Raw genomic sequence first — 19,647 nt, forward strand, 5'->3', positions numbered from 1 at the left:
CATAAAACCCACTTTTAATTTTATTAGCTCAATAGTTTTCTTACTTTCAATTTTATTAATTTCTTCTCTGATTTTCAGAATTTCTAATTTAATATTTAATTGAGAATTTTTGATGTGTTCTTTTTCTAGATTTTTTTAGTTGCAGGCCCAATTCATTGATACCCTCCTTTCCCTATTTTATTCACATAAGCATTTAGAGATATTAAATTTCTTTGGTTGGCTTTCTTGCTGTTCCTCACACAATTCATTCTTTTTCCTGCCCCAGTCTTTGGAATGACTGTCCCCTATGCCTAAAATGCCCTCTTCTGGTCATTTCTTCCCATCAAAGATACTTTTCTACTTAAAAAAAAAAAAATTCTTCTTCCTTCCTACTTGTGTTACCAGGCATTAAATCTAAGGTTTCTACAATTAGATTATAATGTATTCAAATCAAGAAGTAATTATGAAGAGGGTGAAGTACAAAAAAAAAGATTAAAAAAAAAGATCTTGCCCTCAAAATTTTTAAAAGTCTAATTCGAGAAACAGCTTGCAGACACTATGGTCAATCAAGATAAAGCCAGGAGGTCCTCTTAGAGAAAGAAACTGGACTCAGGATTTGGTTTTCTGGACCAGGTGGAAGTGGAGGACCCGGCTGGCTGCAGATGCTTCCTTGGATAGCGGGGACCCGTGGAAGTCCATGGCCAGCAAGGGGCGGGACATCGTGCCCCACCTCACCCCCCCATCGTGTGTCCCCTAGGACTTAGGCAAGAGTGACGCTACTGCCTTGGCCTCCGCCCCACTTCCGCAGTGTCCGGCTAACGGTTCAGGTCAAGGACCAACGACGCACCTTGTGGGCGTTCCAGCAGCCTCTGCCCTCTCCATCCCGGCACAGCTCCTCACTGGCCACTTCGGAGCAGGTCAACGTGCATCTCAGCTGGGGCCTGTCATGAGCCGACTGCCCCAGAGCGCCTCTACGGCGCTGTCATCTTTGTCGCTTCAGCTACTGCTGCAGCTGCTGGACCTGCCCCTGGCGAACGGTGAGTGGTACTGGGGGTGCGGGGCTCTGAGGGGGGGGAGAGAGAGAAAGAGGAAGATGAAACAGAGGAACAGAGCCGGGCTTGGAGGAAGAGGAGGGAAACGGTCCATTGTCATGGCAACGGAGAGACCCGGGATGAGAGAGGATGAATGGACTGATGGTCCTGGTCCCGGAGCCTTCTGGACTCCCACTGGTCTCCCTAGGAGAGGTAAACTGAATAAAGGAGTTAGGAAACCAACCAAATACTACTAATAAAATAAATAAACAAACAAGCGAAATTCATCCCAAAAGGACCCCAAAAAACATCTTGGTTAGTTGTGAAGGAATAATAGAGTTTCGTCTCTTGGGGGGTGGGTTGTTTATTTGGTTCTTTTGTTTTTCCTGAACATTCAACATTTTTATGGTCCATATAAAAATTGAATACAAGGATTGAATGATAAAGTGGAATTTCAAAATAAGATAGTTAAAATTTATGATGAAACTGAGATGCTTTCTCATAGCACTCTTAAATATAAGGTCTACCACTAACAGGAAAACTGGATTTACTCCACATAAATTTTAAAGGGGAATTAATTAAATATCGACAAATGGTTGATGACACTTGAATTATTCTGTGGCCCTAATGAAAGTATATGGATCATGTTTCTATGTCTTTTTTCTTTTATTGTGCTTTTCAGAGACTTTGACATTATCACAAAAGTCTATGGGTAGGAAAAATCTTTGTCAAGGGGTTTGACAAAATTTTCTAGTTTTGAGGCTGATCTTCCTGAGTTTAAACTTCTGGTGTCACTATCTGATATGTTGTATTTATGGTTTGAAAGAATCATGCCTTTATGCTGTTACTACCCAATGCCTGGCACTTATTTTTGTTGCAGACTTCTTGTAGGCAAGGTTGTGTTGTCAGCTGTTCTGAAAAATCGAAAGCATTTTCTCCCCAAGATCCTAGTTGCATACTCTTTTGTCTTGTTTCTAATTCTATACAGCTATGGTAGAATTTTTTTTCAGGTCCTAGTGACTGACTCCCCTTATCTGTTCAGTATACAGTTTTCTCTAACTGCTAGCCATTTCCACTTTAACCACTGGTTTAAATATGATATAAGTATGATCTGACACAAAAGGGGAAGAGTAGTGGTGCTCTAAGATACCCTGACTCTTCTAAAGGAATTCCTGGCTTATTGTTTGTGTATCCTCCATTGTTCTAGGGTTTGTCAGTTTCAGAAAAGTGGAATTTGGGGCACAGGATGATTATAGAAGAGGAAAAGATAAAAAATAAGTCCCTTGAACAATAAAACTACAAAAAAGAAATTAAAAAGTAAGCATAAAGTTATATTTCTGTGGTGTGACAAAGATTAAAACCGAGAGTCTACCAAAAGCAAAACTAGAATCTTTCCAGAAAAAGTTAACTATTGTCCAATCATTTTAAATGGAAGAGTACAAATTTGACTTCTTTCTCCATCATACACACACACACACACACACACACACACATTTATTTACCCATGTGTGAAAAAGGATTTTAAAAAACGGAATCAGTTTTAAAAGAAAATGGAAATTTCCCCAATTTGGATAGATTTCTTCTGTCCTGAGATGCAGCCAATCTGAAATCAAATAAAGGACATAAAAATAACAAGGGATACCAAATTAAATTTATACAGGATTTCAAAATGAAGTTTCTCTAACTTTACTCATGGATTTTTATACTGCAAGTTAGAAAATGGGAATATTTGTACTAAAAGCTATTTTTTAAAATCTTCTCTGAAGTGAAATTGTGGGATTATTTTCCCCAAAATTACTTTCCTCAATTTCCCCCTACAGTTATCTCCTGTAGACTAAAGATGGCTTTTTTGTGGGCTTAGCCCTAGAACATGAAGAGTATTCTGTGCTCAGGGCAAACTGATTTAAAATGATTTTTCACTAAATATGGTGCCCATTTTCCCAACATCATAAAAAAAAATCCATCTTGTTCAGTCAGTTGGAAAAAGCATATTCATGACACCAAAACTGGATATGAATGTCTTTTCCCCTTCAATCTTTTTAATACTTTACTTTGTTGTTTATTTTTTTTTTGCAAGGCAATGGGGTTAAGTGGCTTGCCCAAGGTAACACAGCTAGGCAATTATTAAATGTCTGAGGATGGATTTGAACTCAGGTCCTCCTGACTCCAGGACTGGTTCTCTATCCACTGTGCCATCTAGCTGCCCCTTGAGTACTCTTTCATTTAAATTTGGGGAAAAGTGTTTTGCTAGGATCTGGTTAAAACACTCCTGATGTTGCTAATTTTGATTTATGCTTTGATAATACCTGGAAAATATTATCTGGAATTATAGTTACTTCTGGTGAGGTGACTATTCTTAGCAGGATTTTACTGACAAATCTTAGGAGAGAGTTCTCCATGATGTTCAAAATACTTGGCAGATTGTGAAACCAATGAAGTACAATCTTCTAAATCCAAATTACTTGGCAAAATATTTGAGTTTGATGCTTATCTCTTGTTTCTTTTTTGAACCATCTATTTTAAAGTTTGAAGTAAGATTTCTTTGTCATTAGTGGAGAGACTAAGCTCTATAGTTTTAGGGACAATTAAAACTGATTGCTATTTCTAGATTGGATTTTCAAGCAGGAATGAAGTAAGTATACAGGCCCCTTTCACCTTGTTAAGTATGGAACCAAGAGGGACTGTTGCCTCCTAATTTTGCTTCTACATTGTTTCATTGATTTTATTCTTAGATAAACTTTTATTTTGATGGGCATTTTTAAGCACCATTATGTAATCATTATTTAAATACATGGTATGTTTTGAAGTACCAAAGTGTTCTAACTTGAATAACCACTGCATATTTCTCCATCTTTAAGGTACATTTTGGAATTCTCAAAACTTTATGGGAGGATTATTAAAAAGGCATATTCATAGTTATTTGCTCTTGCTTTTGAATATTCATTGCTGATAGATGAATATTCAAATTTCTGGAAAATATACCTTTTCAGTCCAGAATCTGGAGACCTCTGAGGACTATGAACAGCAAATCTGTTTCAGATTTTGGAAAGCATTTTTCTTCCTCTGGTTTAACACTACCAACATGCTCCTTTCTCACTGGATCTTCCACAATACTTGGCGTAATATCCATATTTCTGGAATAAATCTCTTACTTTTGAGATATCCATTTTATTCCTTTCCATCAATAATTTGGTGTTATGTATAAATTGTTGATTCCTGCCTCCCTGAATGATTTTCATCTAGAAAAATGTTAACATCATTCCATAGGCTCTTCTCTTCCAAATCTAAGTCATGCAAAATTCTAATTGGAGAAATTTCAAAGTCTACCTCTTTTCCATTTAGCACTTGCTGCAGTTGAATTGTTTCCCCTCTCCAGGGTCATGACCAGGTAATACAGCTTCCTACAGAACTTTCAGAAGGGGTTCTTTGAGAAAGTCAGAGGTTCAAGTTAAACGCCCACCTTTCTGCTCAGAGAGGGCAGCAGGAATTGCAAGTACCATCAGACAATTCTTCTGACAGGTTCCCACTAGCAGGTTTAAGTTAGAACTGGAATATTGGTAGGGAGCTAGTTGAAGCTTTATTTTCAAGCATGGAATTTCCTTCTTTAGAGAATGTTGTACAAAGATTGGGTTTGGGGAGGGTCAGGAGAGTCTCTCCAGAAACTAAGAGAGCATTCTAAGAATTCAACACAATTTACCAAAAGGGTGAAATTATGACACATTAACTAAATGGCTAAAAGATCGATTGGTGTGAATTGGTGAAGCATGGAATGTCTTCCAAAAGAGATTTTTTTTTGGTACCCAAAGTAACCTACAAGTGGCTCTTGATTATTGGTATATATATCCCAGCATTTCTTTTTTTCTCTCTCTCTTTTTCCATATAGGTAATCAGTGCCCTAATCCAGGGAATTTGAGTTTTGCTTGGCTGGATAGGGCTTATGTAACTAAGACTTCCTTTGCTCCTTACTCCGTAGTGACATATACCTGTAAATCAGGTTACCAAAATGACCTTTATTTTCTTCCTACGCGTACTTGCTCATTGGAAGGAACATGGTCATGGGCATCTGAATTTTGTAAAAGTAAGTATGTTTAAAACTTTTATTCTTCCCTTTCCAGTTAATTTTCAAAAGAAACTTTTGTTCCCTCTGTTTCTACATCTAAATCCTTTTGTTTTCTTTTAAGTGTTAGAGTAATTTACTTTCAGCAAATAGATGAATTAAGGCAGATTTTCCAGATGAAAACATGAGATTGAACCATTCTGAAAAAGTCACTGAGTGTGTTAATATGTTGGAATTTACTGATTTTTTTACCAGAAAATTGAAACAGAACTTCAATTAAATTCAATAAACATCAAATAAGAACTTCACTAGCAAGGCCTTGGGGACACATTCTTCTGGGGAGAGACAGTACTTAATACAGATAATGAAATACAAGACAATCAGGAAATCAAGAAAGGCTTCTCTATGATCTCCTAGGTTGAATGTTGAAGGAAACTAACAATTCTGGGAATTATTTCTGAGAATGAATGAACCTAATGAATGGGAGGAGCCTTCAATAAGGAAGTATGGAAGGGTGGATTTGGAGGGAAACACAAGTTCTGTTTTCATCATGTTAAACTGGAACTGCTTAAGGAACATTTAGATGGAAATGTCTATCAGACAATTGGTGAAGTTCAGGAGAAAGCTTAGGGCTACATATATAGTATTTTTAAAAATGTATTTAAGGCAATGAGGTTAAATGACTTGACCAAGGTCACACAGCTAGGCAATTATTAAGTGTCTGAGGTCACATTTGAACTCAGGTACTCCTGACCTGACTCCAGGGCCAGTGCTCTATCCATTGTATCACCTAGCTGCCCTCACTATATATATAAATATATATATATATATATATATATATATATATATATATATATATATATATATATATATATATGGTTCAGCACACCCATTCCTATTTAAGTTTGAACCCATTACCTTATCCCATCACTGTTCTCCCAGTCCACCTTCCATATATATATGTATATGGGTTTAAGAGTAAGTAATATAGAGATCATGATTGAACCCATGGAAGAGAGAAGAAGATGATCCAGTGCAATACAGTAGAAAGGGCACTGGCTCTGGAGTCAAGGGATTTCAAGTCAAATAGTCTTAATTTTCAAGACACTCACTTTTTCAACTATAATTTGAGGGAATTGTATTGAATGGACTCTGAGGTGTCTACCACCTCTGGACCTATGATCTAGCCTATGATTAGAAAGTCATTCATAGATGATCATCCTACAGTGTTGCTAATACTGTACAATGTTTTCCTGGTTCTGCTTGTTTTATTTTGCATCATTTCATACAAGTCTTTCCAGATTTTTCTGAAATCTGCCTGCTCACATTTTTTACTACATAGTAGTATTCCATTGCATTCACACAACTTGTCCAACCATTTTCTAATAGATAGACATGAGAAAGAATTTTCATTTGTGGTTCAATGATCACAAATATCTCATCTAATTATGCTTCTGATTTAAAGACTTCATATTACATGTGCTTCATATTATATGAAATGAACTCTAACTCTAACTATGTCTTTCTAGAAAAAACCTGCAATCTCTTTGAAGACATAAAGAATGGTCGTATCAATATCAAGGAGGGCATTTTACTTGGTGCAACCATTACTTTTCAATGTGATATGGGGTGAGTTGCTAGCTTTGATGAATCACTAATAAATGAAGAACCAAAATAAGGTTGAAATTACTATATCTAATTTTGTATAGTCTAGAACTAATAATGATTCTTTATTTAAAAATTCTAAAACCTTTACCAAAAATGTGAAGGAATCAGTTAGTGGTTATTTGTTTTTATATTAGGGCAACCCAAATTTCTTTGTCTATTATTGTTGTGATTTCAAGTATTTATATATTATACATTTCATTGATCTGAACTGGTACAAAAAGATTTCATCTAATTCATTTTTTGTTGTTCTTGATCTTGTGTTTTTATATCACCTACATTTTGCATTATTTCCTTTCCCATCCCTCCCCCATTGCCACATGAGAACTCCTTCTTATAGCAAAGAATTAAGAGATAAAGAAAAGAGTTCAGCAAAACTAAAACATCAAGTATATTTTATACAGTATTCTATAATTGTGGTCCTATGCCTTTGCAAAGACTCAAAGAAAGTTCTTTTTCATATCATCTTTTAGTTTAAAATTGTATATTATAATGTCAATTATTTCATTTATATTGTCATTGCATAATATAGTTTTCCTGTTCTGATAATTTGCTTTTCATCAATTTATATGTCTTCCTAAGTTTTTCTGAGGTCCTCATATTCTTTTTTTTGTAGTGTGATAGTAATTTCCTTTATATTCATGTTCTATAGTTTATTTAACCATTAGGCCAATCATTGAGTATTTTGTTTCCACTTCTTTGTGACTGAGTCCAGCTTTTAGAGAATAGATAGCATGGGAAAGTTCTACATTTAAAGGACAATTGGATAGATTTTCATTAGCTAAATCTTGGAAACTTAGCTAGCCTTGTAGAAATTCTTAAAGAATAAGCTTTCATGAGAACCCTATTTTGAGTTCACCACTTTCTTAAAATGTTTTCATGTCAAGGAGCTTGTCCTTAGGAAATGGAGCTGAATTATACCTCCCAATATGCTTTGGGAACAGACTCCCTCATTGGGAGAATTTGCAAAAGAAAAATAAACTAAATTTTCTTTAAAAAATGTTTTGCAGGGGCAGCTAGGTGGCACAGTGGATAGAACATTGGCCTTGGAATCAGGAGTACCTGAGTTCAAATTTGGCCTCAGACACTTAATAATTACCTAGCCGTGTGGCCTTGGGCAAGCCTTGCAAAAACTAAAAAATAAATGTTTTGCAATCTTGACAACTAATGTTTCTGACAAAGGACTCATTTCTAAAATATGCAGAGAACTGCATCAATTTTTTTTAAAAAAAGCCATTCCCCAAATGACAAATGGTCAAAGGATATGCAAAGGCAATTTACAGATGAGGAGATCAAAAGCAATCTGTAGTCATATGAAAAATTGCTTGAAATCATTACTTATTAGAGAAATGCAAATTAAAGCTTCTCTGAAGTACCACCTCACACCTCTCAGACTGGCCAATATGACCAGAAAGGATAATGATCATTGTTGGAAGGTTGTGGGAAATCTGTGATACTGTGAATTCATCCAACCTTTCTGGAGGGAAATTTGGAACTATGCCCAAAGGGCAACAAAAATGTGCATGTCCTTTGATCCAGCAATACCCCTACTGGGTCTATACCCTGAAGAGATGATAAAAAAGTGTAAAAACATCACTTGTACAAAAATATTCATAGCAGCCCTCTTTGTGGTGGCAAAGAATTGGAAATCAAGTAAATGTCCTTCAATTGAGGAATGGCTTAGCAAACTGTGGTATATGTATGTCATGGAACACTATTGTTCTATTAAAAACCAGGAGGGATGGGAATTCAGGGAAGCCTGGAGGGATTTGCATGAACTGATGCTGAGTGAAATGAGCAGAAATACACTGTACACCCTAACAGTAACATGGGGCTGGGGAGATGATCAATGGCTCTCTCATTCCATCAGTGCAACGGTCAGGGACTATTTGGGGTTGTCTGTATCCAGAGAATGAATTGTGGAGTTTGAATAAAGATCAAGGACTACTACCTTTAATTTAGAAAAAAAATTGATATCTTATTGTTTGGTCTTACTATCTCTTATACTTTATGTCTCTTCCTTAAGGATATGATTTCTCTCTCATCACATTCAATGTGGATCAGTGTATGCCATGGAAACAATGTAAAGACTGGCAAATTGCCTTCTGTGGGAGGTGTGGGGGAAGGGAAGTAGATCAGGGGAAAAATTGTAAAACTCAAAATAAATAAAATCTTTATAATTAAAAAATAAAGAAATATACAATGTTTTGAAACTTTTTTGTTGTCAAATGTCTTTTCTGGCACCATTCAACTTGGTTTTCTCAGTCTCAGGTTTAGCATTCAGGAACTCTGATCTTCTTAGACTAACTGCTGTATATGCCTACTGCTGCACATACCTTCAGAGATCACATAGCTCAAGCCATACTTGAAGAGTGAATCTCTTCAAATGATCTTCCATCCTCACTTTGAAAATGTACAGGAACTCCTAGTAATAACAACTCACATTTCTACTGTGTTTTATCACTAACAGGCCAATTCTTTTGTTAAAAAAATAAAAATCTGCTATTGTCATTTTATTGAATAAATAAGGAAGAAAAGGAAGCTTAGATCAGAGAAATCAGGTGATTTACCTATGGATAACCAACTACTTAGTTTCAGGTCAGGACTCAAATTGTGGTTTCTTTGCCTAAGTCAGACCTTATGGAGAATATTTTGTTTAGTTTAATTGCCACATTTTAGGAAGGATATTAATTATTTTTATTGAACATTCAAAAAAGGATGACCAAAATAATGAAGGACCTTAAATCACACCAAAAGACAATTAGAAAAAAAGCATTGGAGGGTATTTATATGGAGAAAAGAAAACCTGAGAGCATAGGAAGAGGAAAAAGGGTGGAGAAGGGCAGTATGGTAACAATCTTCTAAGTGTTGTCCTGGAGTGGTCACTGTGGTATGCTCATGAAGTGACCTCTTGAAGTCACAACTCCCTCTTCCTCCTCTCTTCAATGGGTATAAGAAAACCCTGTTGAGAAGTAGTATGTCTAATTGGAAATGATGAGATTAGCTTGTGAAAGTTTTTTCTGGTGAAGGTTTTAATCTAGGTTCAAGGTCTAAATTCCAGAATTAAAAAACAAATTGCAAATAGAATTTATAAAATGCATTGAGTCCTCAGATAATCTATTGATTTCAAGGAAGAAAGAGTAATTTCCCAGTCAGTTGAATTTGGTATAAAAATACAAGTCATTCCCCAATTGACAAATGGCCAAAGGATATGAAAAGGCAGTTTTCAGATGAAGAAATTAAAATTATCTGTAATCATATGAAAAAATGGTTGTTGTTTTTTGTGGTGACAAAGAATTGGAAATTGAGTGAATATACATCAGTTGGGGAATGGCTGAACAAGTTATTGTATATGAATGTTATGAAATATTATTGTTCTAGAAGAAATGATGAGTAGGCAGATTTCAGGAAAAAACCTGGAAAGACTTGCATGAATTGATACTGAATGAAGTGAGCAGGACCAGGAGAACATTGTACATAGTACCAGGAAAATTGTATGATGATGAAGTAAGATGGACTTAGCTCCTCTCAGCAGTTGACTGATCAAGGACAACTCTAAAAGACTTGTGATGGAAAATATCATCCTTATCCAGAAAAAACATTTTGGAGTCTGAATGTAGATCAAAGTATACTATTTTTACTTTTGTTTGTTTTTTTCTTTCTTGTGGTTTTTTTCTCTTTTGTTCTGATTCTTCTTTCACAACATGATTAACATGGAAATAGATTTAGCATGATTGTACATGCATAACCTATATTAGATTGCATGCTGTCATGCAGAGAGTGGAAGGAAGGCAGGAACAGATAAAATTTACAAAAATGAATGTTGAAATAAATGTTGGTTGATTATGAAAAATAAAGAACTTGGGGGAAAAGGAAATATAGCTCCCATGGTTGTTAGTCATTTGCAAAGAAGGATTGGACTTGTTCTGTTTGACCCCAGAAGGCAAGAAGTGAATCGGCAAACTGGGTAGTGCAGTAAATAAGAGTACTAGCCCTGGAGTCAGGAAGACTTGAATTCAAGTCCTGCCACAGACTATATTGAATATATGATCCTGGACAAGTAAACTCTTCAATTTTTTTATCCATTCTACCTTGTAGGGTTGTTGTGAACATCAAATGAGATATAGATTTGTAAATGTGTTTAGCACAATATTTGATACATAGTAAATTCTTACTCCATTTTCTTCCCTTCAAGTGATATAACATTGTAAACTGCTTTGCAAACCCTAAAGTGCTATATACATACTATCTATAATTTTTTTGCTATTGTTTAGTACTGTTTAACTCTTTGCAATCCAATTCTGGTGTTTTCTTGCCACACATTCTAGAGTACTTTAAAATATTCTTCTCTAACTCATTTTATCAATGAAGAAATTAAGGCAAATAGAGTTAAATGATTTGCCCAGAGTCACACAGCTAGTAAGAGTCTGAGGCCAGATTGAACTCTTGAGGATGAATCTTTCTGATTTCAAGCCCAATGATCTATCCACCATGCCACTAGGTGGTTATTATTATTATTATTATTATTATTATTATTAGCTATTATTACATCTGGCTTCATTTTTAAATTATTAAATTTGGCTTCATTTAAGGTTCTTCTTAATAGAAGTTTCATTTGTCTTTAGCAAAGTCTGGCTATTCACTCATAAGATATACTTTAGAGAAGTGAACTGTTTAGGAATTTAACAATTCAATGAATTGTTCTAAATTGACTTCGAAGCTTCCAACTCTTTTTTTCTTTTTCTATTTATTTTCTTTGTTTTTTTCCCAATTATATGCAAAGGTAAAATGCTGAGAACAGCATTCATCCATTTGCAACTTTATGGGTTCCACATTTTTCTACCACTCTCCCTTCCTTCTCCCTTCCCCATCCCCATGGCAGTGAACAATCTGGTAAAAGTTGTACATGTACAACCTGTTTCCATATTGATGATGTTTTATCCTTCATTCTTTTAGGGTTTTTTTTGTAAGGCAAATAGGGTTAAGTGGCTTGCCCAAGGCCACACAGCTAGGTAATTATTAAGTGTCTGAGACCGGATTTGAACCCAGGTACTCCTGACTCCAAGGCCGGTGCTTTATCCACTACTCCACCTAGCCTCCCCAAAAGATAGTTTTAAAAGTGATAAATTAGAAAGTTTTAAAACAATGAACATAGCAGGCTTTGTTCTGCATATAAACACCATATTGGGTTTTTTTTTCTGGATGTGGATATCATTTTCTATAACAGGCCCCTCTTGTCTTTGATTATTTAACTGTTGAGAGGAGCTACAGCCATCATAGTTGATCTATCTCACAGCATTCTCCTAGTACTGCTCATTTCACTCAACATCAATTCATACAAGACTCTTCAAGCCTTTCTAAAGTCCAGTTGCTTATGATTTCTTACAGAACAATTTTTCCCTGTCTGTGCTTTTCTTTTTCCTTTCCCCTATCCCTTCTCATCAGTGTTTTTCTTCTGTCTACTGTCTCTCTCAATTAGTCCTCCCTTCTCTTAGCCCTCTTCCCTTTCCTTCTCCCTTTACCCTTTACTTTTTTAACTTTTACTTTAGTTTTTCCTTTATTTTTATTTTTGCTTTTCCCCCATGCTCATTTCTCATTTTCCCCTCCCCTTCCCATTTTCCTAGGATAGGATAAATTTCTAAACTCAATTGGGAATATATGTTCTTGCCTCTTTGTGGCAAATCTATTGAGAGTAAGATTTACTCAGTGTTCAAACCTTTCCTTTTCCCTTTTTTGTGAACCTTCTCATGATCTTATTTATCCTCTAATGCCTCTGACTACTTCTTTCATTATAATCCTTTTTTCCCCCTAGTCTTGTTTTATACCTGTCTTGTATCCTCTTGTCAAAGAGTATTCCATTTTATCTGTCCTGATAGAAGTACAGTTCTCAAGGGTTGATTGATTGTTTGATTGACTTATAAGCATCATTACCTCATAGTTATTTCATAGCTACAGCCTCTGGTCAAATACATTGCCTTCAAATGTTCCATTAGAATTAAAATTTTCAAGAGCTATAAGCATAATCAAATTATGCGCAATTTATACCCACACCCTTTTCCAAGTACACTCCTTCTGATTATCCCTAAAGAAATACAACCCTCTAGGCTAAAGTATCATGTAAAGTATCATCACTTCAAGATTCATTTATATCCAAGGAACACTCCACCCCAAACTACCCAACATGAGTTCAAGTACCAGCTAAAGCATCATCACTTTCATGCTCAATTTATACCCATACCCTCCATTAAGATATACTACTTTTAATCATCCTAAGAGAAATACAATTCTCAAGAATTATAGGTATTGTCTCCCTGTGTAGGGAGGCGGACAGTTTAATCTTATTGATTTTCTCCCCTTCTGTTTACCTTTTTACACACCTCTTGAGTCTTGTATTTGAAGATCAAATTTTCTGTTTGGTTCTGGTCTTTTTAACAGTTAAGTTGTAAAGTCCTCTATTTCATTGAAAATTCACCTTTTTCCCTGAAAAATATGCTGACTTTTGCAGGGTAGTTGATTCTTGTTACAATCCAAGCTTATTTGCCCTCAGTAATATCATATGTTAGGCCTTTCAATCCTTTAACGTTGAAGTGGATAAATCCTGTATAATCCAGACTATTGCTCCTTGGTATTTAAATTGCTTGGTTTTGACTGCTTGCAATATTTTCTTCTTTAGCTGAGAATTCTGAAATTTGGCTACAATATTCCTTTGAGTTTTTATTCTGGAATATCTTTCTGGGAATGCTAGATAGATTTTTTTCAAGCATCATTTTGTCTTCTTGTACCAGAAGTTTCAAACAATTTCCCATGATGATTTCCTGAAAGATATTGCCCAGGATCTTTTTCTGATCATGGCTTTTAGATAGCTCAATAATTCTTAAATTATCTCTTCTGGATCTATTTTCCAAATCAGGCTTTTCCCCTAAGAAGTACTTTACATTTTCTTCTATATTGTCAGCCTTTTGGTTTTGTTTAATGGAATCTTGGAGTCTCATAGAATCATTTAGTTGCCATTTGTCTAATTCTAATTTTTAGAGTTTTATTTTTGTCAATGTTTCCTTTTTCAGTTGATTAATTTTACTTTTAAATGAGTTGTTTTTCTTTTCCATTTAGTCAATTTTACTTTAAAAAGAGTTGATTTCTTCAATCAATTTTCCACATTCTTCTGCATGACTCTCATTTCTTTTCTCCATTTGGTTTTTAAAATCTTTTTTTGAGCTCTTCCATTACATCTTTTTTAATTTGAGACCAATTCAAAAAACCTTTAAGGCATCACAAATAGGCATTTTCTTACTACTGTCCTCTTCTGAGATGACATTTTTATCATCTTTATTAGAATAGTGTTTTTTTATGGTTAACACTTTTTTTGATTTTTTTACTCATTTTGATAGTTGAGTTTGGTCTCTGAAACAAAGGGGGCACAGTCACAAACTTTTTTGTGCTGGCACCTGGCATCTAGTCCCTGACTTGCCACTTGCATTTGGAGTTTCAAGTGCCAGAGGTTTGCTCCTGGGGTTAGGGTGGCCCAACCCAATCCTGCCTGTTATACCAGCATTCCTGGGATTTGCACTTTGTCTTCTGAACTAGGGTTGGGATCCCCACTGCTAACCTGCTACATCTCAGACTTGCTAAACCCAGACCTGAGCTGTGCTACAGCTAGGAACTTCCCACTAACTTTCCGGCTCTCCTCCCTATGCTTTGTGATATTCCCCTTTTACCCACAGGAGATAGACCTTTACTGAAGTTCCTCCATGATATCTTGAGTTGAGAATTTTTTGTGGGTTCTGTTGCTTTAAGGTCTGTTTAGATGCTTCAATTAAAGTTCTTTTAGGAAAAGCTCTAGGAGCTTCTTAGTTTCATGCTTCTATTTTGATTCCACCCTTGGTCATCCCCAGTGCTCCCAACTATTTAAGACTGTGCTTCAAGTCCAGAGTTCTTTACAATACCAAACTACCAATCACTATATTCTGTGGCTGTCTACTCCATTGCTGGGCAATTACAATTTTTTTTAAAAATGTTCTTATATTGAGCTTAAATTTACCTCTTTAACTTCCACTAATTAGTTCTATCTTCTGTAGCCAAACAGAGTTAATCTGATTTCAGATTTTTATTGTGACAACCCCTATAACTGAATTTGAAATGTTGGGAGACTGCAGTCATGTTCTTGGAAAATCATTTCTTCTCTAGGATAATCATCCCCATTTTCTATATGGTACAGTTTTAAAAAATATTATATTATTACAAGTTTCATATATGTGTATGTACATACACTTTCCTTATAAATTCTGGATATCAGATCTTTATCTCATATATTTATTACAAATGTTTTCCCCACTCCATTTCCATATTTTCCTCTATAGGGAATGTATTTTACCACATAAAATTCTTTCATATTTGCATTATGAAGTCTATTAATTTTTGTCTTTTATTTATTGTGTCCTTTTGATGGATACTCAGCAAAAATCTAATTACAATGCCTTTTTGTGGTTTAGAAGTGACTTTGCATCCTTGAAGACTAAAACCAAAGATACAAAAATTGTAGCAAGTTCTTTCAGGGTAGAACAGCTTCAATTATAGTCTTGGCAATAGTGCTGATTGAGGGCCAGGCTAGATAATTATAAAGGTATCAGTAGTGACATGATGATTAGGTGATAATTTCTTTGGAGTGATAATTTCACAGAGACCTATGAAACATACTAGTGCAAAATGCAAGGAAAGAAGTAGGAAGGGAGGGGGAGAAGAAAAGGAAAGAGGGAGGGAGGAAGGAAGTGAGAAACAAAAGAAAGTAGAAAGAAAGGAAGAAAGGAAAGAAGGAAGGAGTAGGGGCAGCTAGGTGGTGCAGTGGATAACATCGGCCCTGGAGTCAGGAGTACCTGGGTTCAAATCCGGTCTCAGACACTTAATAAATTACCTAGCTGTGTGGCCTTGGGCAAGCCACTTAACTCCATTTGCCTTTCAAAAAAAAAACAGAAAAAAGAAGGAAGGAGTATAAGGGAAGGAGCTTAAAAAAAGAAGGGCAAGAAGGATTTACTAAATGCCTTCTATGGACCAAGAATTGTGCTAATTTCTTTACAAATATTATTTCATTTGATCCTCACAACAACCCTAGGAGGTAAATGCATGCTATTATGATTGTCATTTTGTAACTGAGGAAACTGAAACAGATAAAGGTTAAATAACATATTCAGGCCTTCATTTCTTCATGGGCTTTCTCATTCTTCAATGATGACAATGGTTTGACACAAAAGAGGGCAAATCCCACCAAGTACCATAGTTTTTAGACAATGTATAAACATGCTTTGTCTGGTACTCTAGAAATGAAATCTTTGTCCAGGGTCTAAGTTGAGATGCTTCTTAAGCAAGCAAACCATATCCATATTGATAATGTTTCATCATAAATGAAGACATAAATTATAGCTAAATGAAGAAATAGCTCATAATTTTTTCCTCAAGGATATGAATGAATTTGCAGAATTGGTTTTATTTACTCCCCAAGACAACATGAAAAATCATTTCATTAGTCATATTGTCTTGCTCATCATGTTAAGTTTGAGCAAAAACATGAACACGAGAGAGATTTTGGCTTGATTGATACCAGTTGACATAGAGGAGGAATAAGCAATAGAAAATTCATAAAAAAAAAAAACCTTGACAGTATCCTCCAAATCAAGTCAAATCTTGATGAACACAGGACAGTAAAATATATGCACCATCTCTCAAATACACCCTTTTGTGCAATACACCCCTTTCTCTCCTCTCACACTCACACTGCCACCACTCTAATGTGGGTCTTCATCACTTCATATCTGGATTATTGCAATAGTTTGCTGGTTGGTCTGCCTGCCTCAAGTCTCTCCCCAGCTCAAATCATCTTCTATTTAGCCACTGAAAATATTTTTCTAAAGTACAAGTTCAACCATGTCATTCCTCTCTCTACTCAATCAACTCCAATGTCTATAATTCCCCAAGGTCAAATACAAAAATCCTTTTTTTGGTTTTCAAAGAATTTTAGAACCAACCCATGCATTCTGCTCTCTCCCCACATACATACATCTTTCCAGTCTTTTACATTTTACCCTCTACAACATACACTTTGAACTAGTGACACTAGCCTCCTTTTAGTTCCATGAATAAGACACTCCATCTCTCAGGTAACCTCTAGCATCCTTCATGTCTGGAATGCTCTCCTTCCATTTCTCTGCCTTCTGGCTTCCCTGAAGTCGCAGCCAAAATCCTGTCTTCTTTCCCAACTTTCCCAACTCTTCTTAATTTCAGTGCCAATTCTTTGTTAATTATTTCTCATATATCCTTATGTAGCTTCTTTGTATATTTCTTTTTTATCAAAGATTTTATTTGAGTTATACAATTCCCCCCCCCCCCAATCTTACTTCACCACCACCACCATGGAAAGTAATATGTCAGTCTTTACTTTGTTTCCATGTGGTACATTGATCCAAATTGAGTGTGAGAGAGAAATCATCTCCCTAAGGAAGAAACAAAAGGTCTTAGAGATAACAAGATCAGACAATAAGATATCTGGTTTTCTTTTCTAAATTAAAGGGAATAGTCCTTGAACTTTCTTCAAACTTCACGGCTCTATATAGATACAGATGGTATTCTCAATTGCAGACAATCCAAAATTTTCCCTGATTGGTTCACTGATGGAATGAGTGAGTCCATCAAGGTTGAACATCACCCCCATGTTGCTGTTTTTCTGGTTCTGCTCATCTCACTCAGCATCAGTTCATGCAAATCCCTCCAGGCTTCCCTGAATTCCCATTCCCTCCTGGTTTCTAATAGAACAATAGCTTTCCGTGACATACATATACCACAGTTTGCTAAGCCATTCACCATTTGAAGGACATTTACTTGATTTCCAATTCTTTGCCACCACAAACAGGGCTGCTATGAATATTTTTGTACAAGTGATGTTTTTACACTTTTTTATCATTTCTTCAGGGTATAGACCCAGTAGTGGTATTGCTGGATCAAAAGGTATGCTCATTTTTGTTGCCCTTTGGGCATAGTTCCAAATTTCTCTCCAGAATGGTTGGATGAGTTCACAACTCCACCAACAGTGTAATAGTGTCCCAGATTTCCCACAACCCTTCCTACAATGATCATTATCCTTTCTGGTCATATCAACCAGTCTGAGAGGTGTGAGGTGGTACCTCAATGAAGCTTTAATTTGCATTTCTCTAATAATTAATGATTTAGAGCAATTTTTATATGGCTATAGATTGTTTTGATCTCCTCATCTGTAAATTGCCTTTGCATATCCTTTGACCATTTGTCAATTAGGGAATGTTTTTTTGTTTTAAAAATATGACTCAGTTCTCTGTATATTTTAGAAATGAGTCCTTTGTCAGAATCATTAGTTGTAAAGATTGTTTCCCAATTTACTACATTTCTTTTGATCTTGGTTACAGTGGTTTTATCTGTGAAAAAGCTTTTCAATTTAATGTAATCAAAATCATCTAGTTTGTTTTCTGTGATGTTCTCCATCTCTTCCTTAGTCATAAACTGCTCCCCTTTCCATAGATCTGACAGGTAAACTAGTCCTTGATCTTCTAACTTGCTTATAGTATTGTTTTTTATGTCTAAATCCTGTAACCATTTGGATCTTAACTTGGTTAAGGGTGTGAGGTGTTGATCTAATATAAGTTTCTTCCATACTAACTTCCAATTTTCCCAGCAGTTTTTATCAAAGAGAGAGTTTTTATCCCAATGGCTGGACTCTTTGGGTTTATCAAACAGCAGATTACTATAATCATTTCCTGCTAATGCACCTAGTCTATTTTACTGGTCCACCACTCTTATTTTTTAGCCAATACCAAACAGTTTTGATGACTGATGCTTTATAATGTAATTTTACATCAGGTAGGGCTAAGCCCCCTTTTGCACATTTTTTCATTAAATTCCTGGAGATTCTTGACTTTTTATTTCTCCATATGAATTTACTTACAACTTTTTCTAACTCATTAAAGTAATTTTTTGGAATTTTGATTGGTAGGGCACTAAACAGGAAGTTTTGTTTTGGCAGAATTGTCATTTTTATCATATTAACTCTACCTATCCATGAGCAGTTGATATTTTCCCAGTTATTTAAATCTGATTTAATTTGTGTGAGAAGTGTTTTATAATTGTTTTCAAAGTTTCTGAGTCTGTCTTGGTAAATAGACTCCCAGGTATTTTGTATTGTCTGAGGTTACTTTGAATAGGATTTCTCTTTCTAGGTTTTCCTGCTGTATCTTGCTATACATATATAGAGAAGTTGAGGATGTATATTTCTTTTGATCATTGTTTCTCTCATTAGATTGTAAGCTCCTTGAGTCAAGACTGTCTTCTGTCTAGTTTCATATTCCCAGTGATTGAGAGAATCAGCACTTAATACATGTTTATTGACTACTGATTCATATGTTGGAAAATATGGTTCAAGATTAAGAAATGAATCTATAAGCTCCTCAGAATACCTAGAATTACCATGTTAAGTTAGAAATATTTATTTAAAAATGCCATAGAGGAAATTCATGATTTCAGATATAGTCTTCCATATCTATTCTTTGTGTAGAGAAAGGTGTGAGTTTGTTGATATTTGTCAAATACATAATAAAAAAATATTTATCACTATAATGGTTAATTCACAAAGGTACCCTTTATGGCCCTTTGGATAATCCAACCACTCACATTTAAATGTGGGGGTGGGGGTGGGGTAGTATCTTGCATTCTTCACAAAATGATATAATCCTTTTTCTTGGCCTGGTAGTTTAATCTCTATTCCTAAAATTAATTTTCAAACTCATTTAGGGTTTTTGTGCTCAACAGTTCTTTGCTCTTTCAGTAATCAGACTGCTCTCATAGGAAAAAGACAGTCCCTTATTTTCACAAGATAATAATAATAATAATAATAAAAAAATA

The 19,647-nt window shown here is 35.4% G+C and overlaps 1 protein-coding gene and 1 pseudogene across 1 annotated transcript in view; one reads left to right on the forward strand and one right to left on the reverse strand.

Annotated features, from left to right (window-relative positions):
- Positions 1-19,647, forward strand: part of LOC141511937 (membrane cofactor protein-like) — a 107,216-nt gene that overhangs the window by 21,138 nt on the left and 66,431 nt on the right. Inside the window, exons 2-4 of the mRNA XM_074220903.1 lie at positions 737-1,016; positions 4,894-5,088; positions 6,597-6,696. Coding sequence (XP_074077004.1) covers positions 737-1,016; positions 4,894-5,088; positions 6,597-6,696 — 575 coding nt within the window. The remainder of the gene's footprint in view (positions 1-736; positions 1,017-4,893; positions 5,089-6,596; positions 6,697-19,647) is intronic.
- LOC141510842 (spindle and kinetochore-associated protein 3 pseudogene) lies at positions 3,714-4,731 on the reverse strand (annotated as a pseudogene).

This window comes from Macrotis lagotis, chromosome 2, assembly GCF_037893015.1.
Source record: "Macrotis lagotis isolate mMagLag1 chromosome 2, bilby.v1.9.chrom.fasta, whole genome shotgun sequence".
NCBI lineage: Eukaryota > Metazoa > Chordata > Mammalia > Peramelemorphia > Peramelidae > Macrotis > Macrotis lagotis.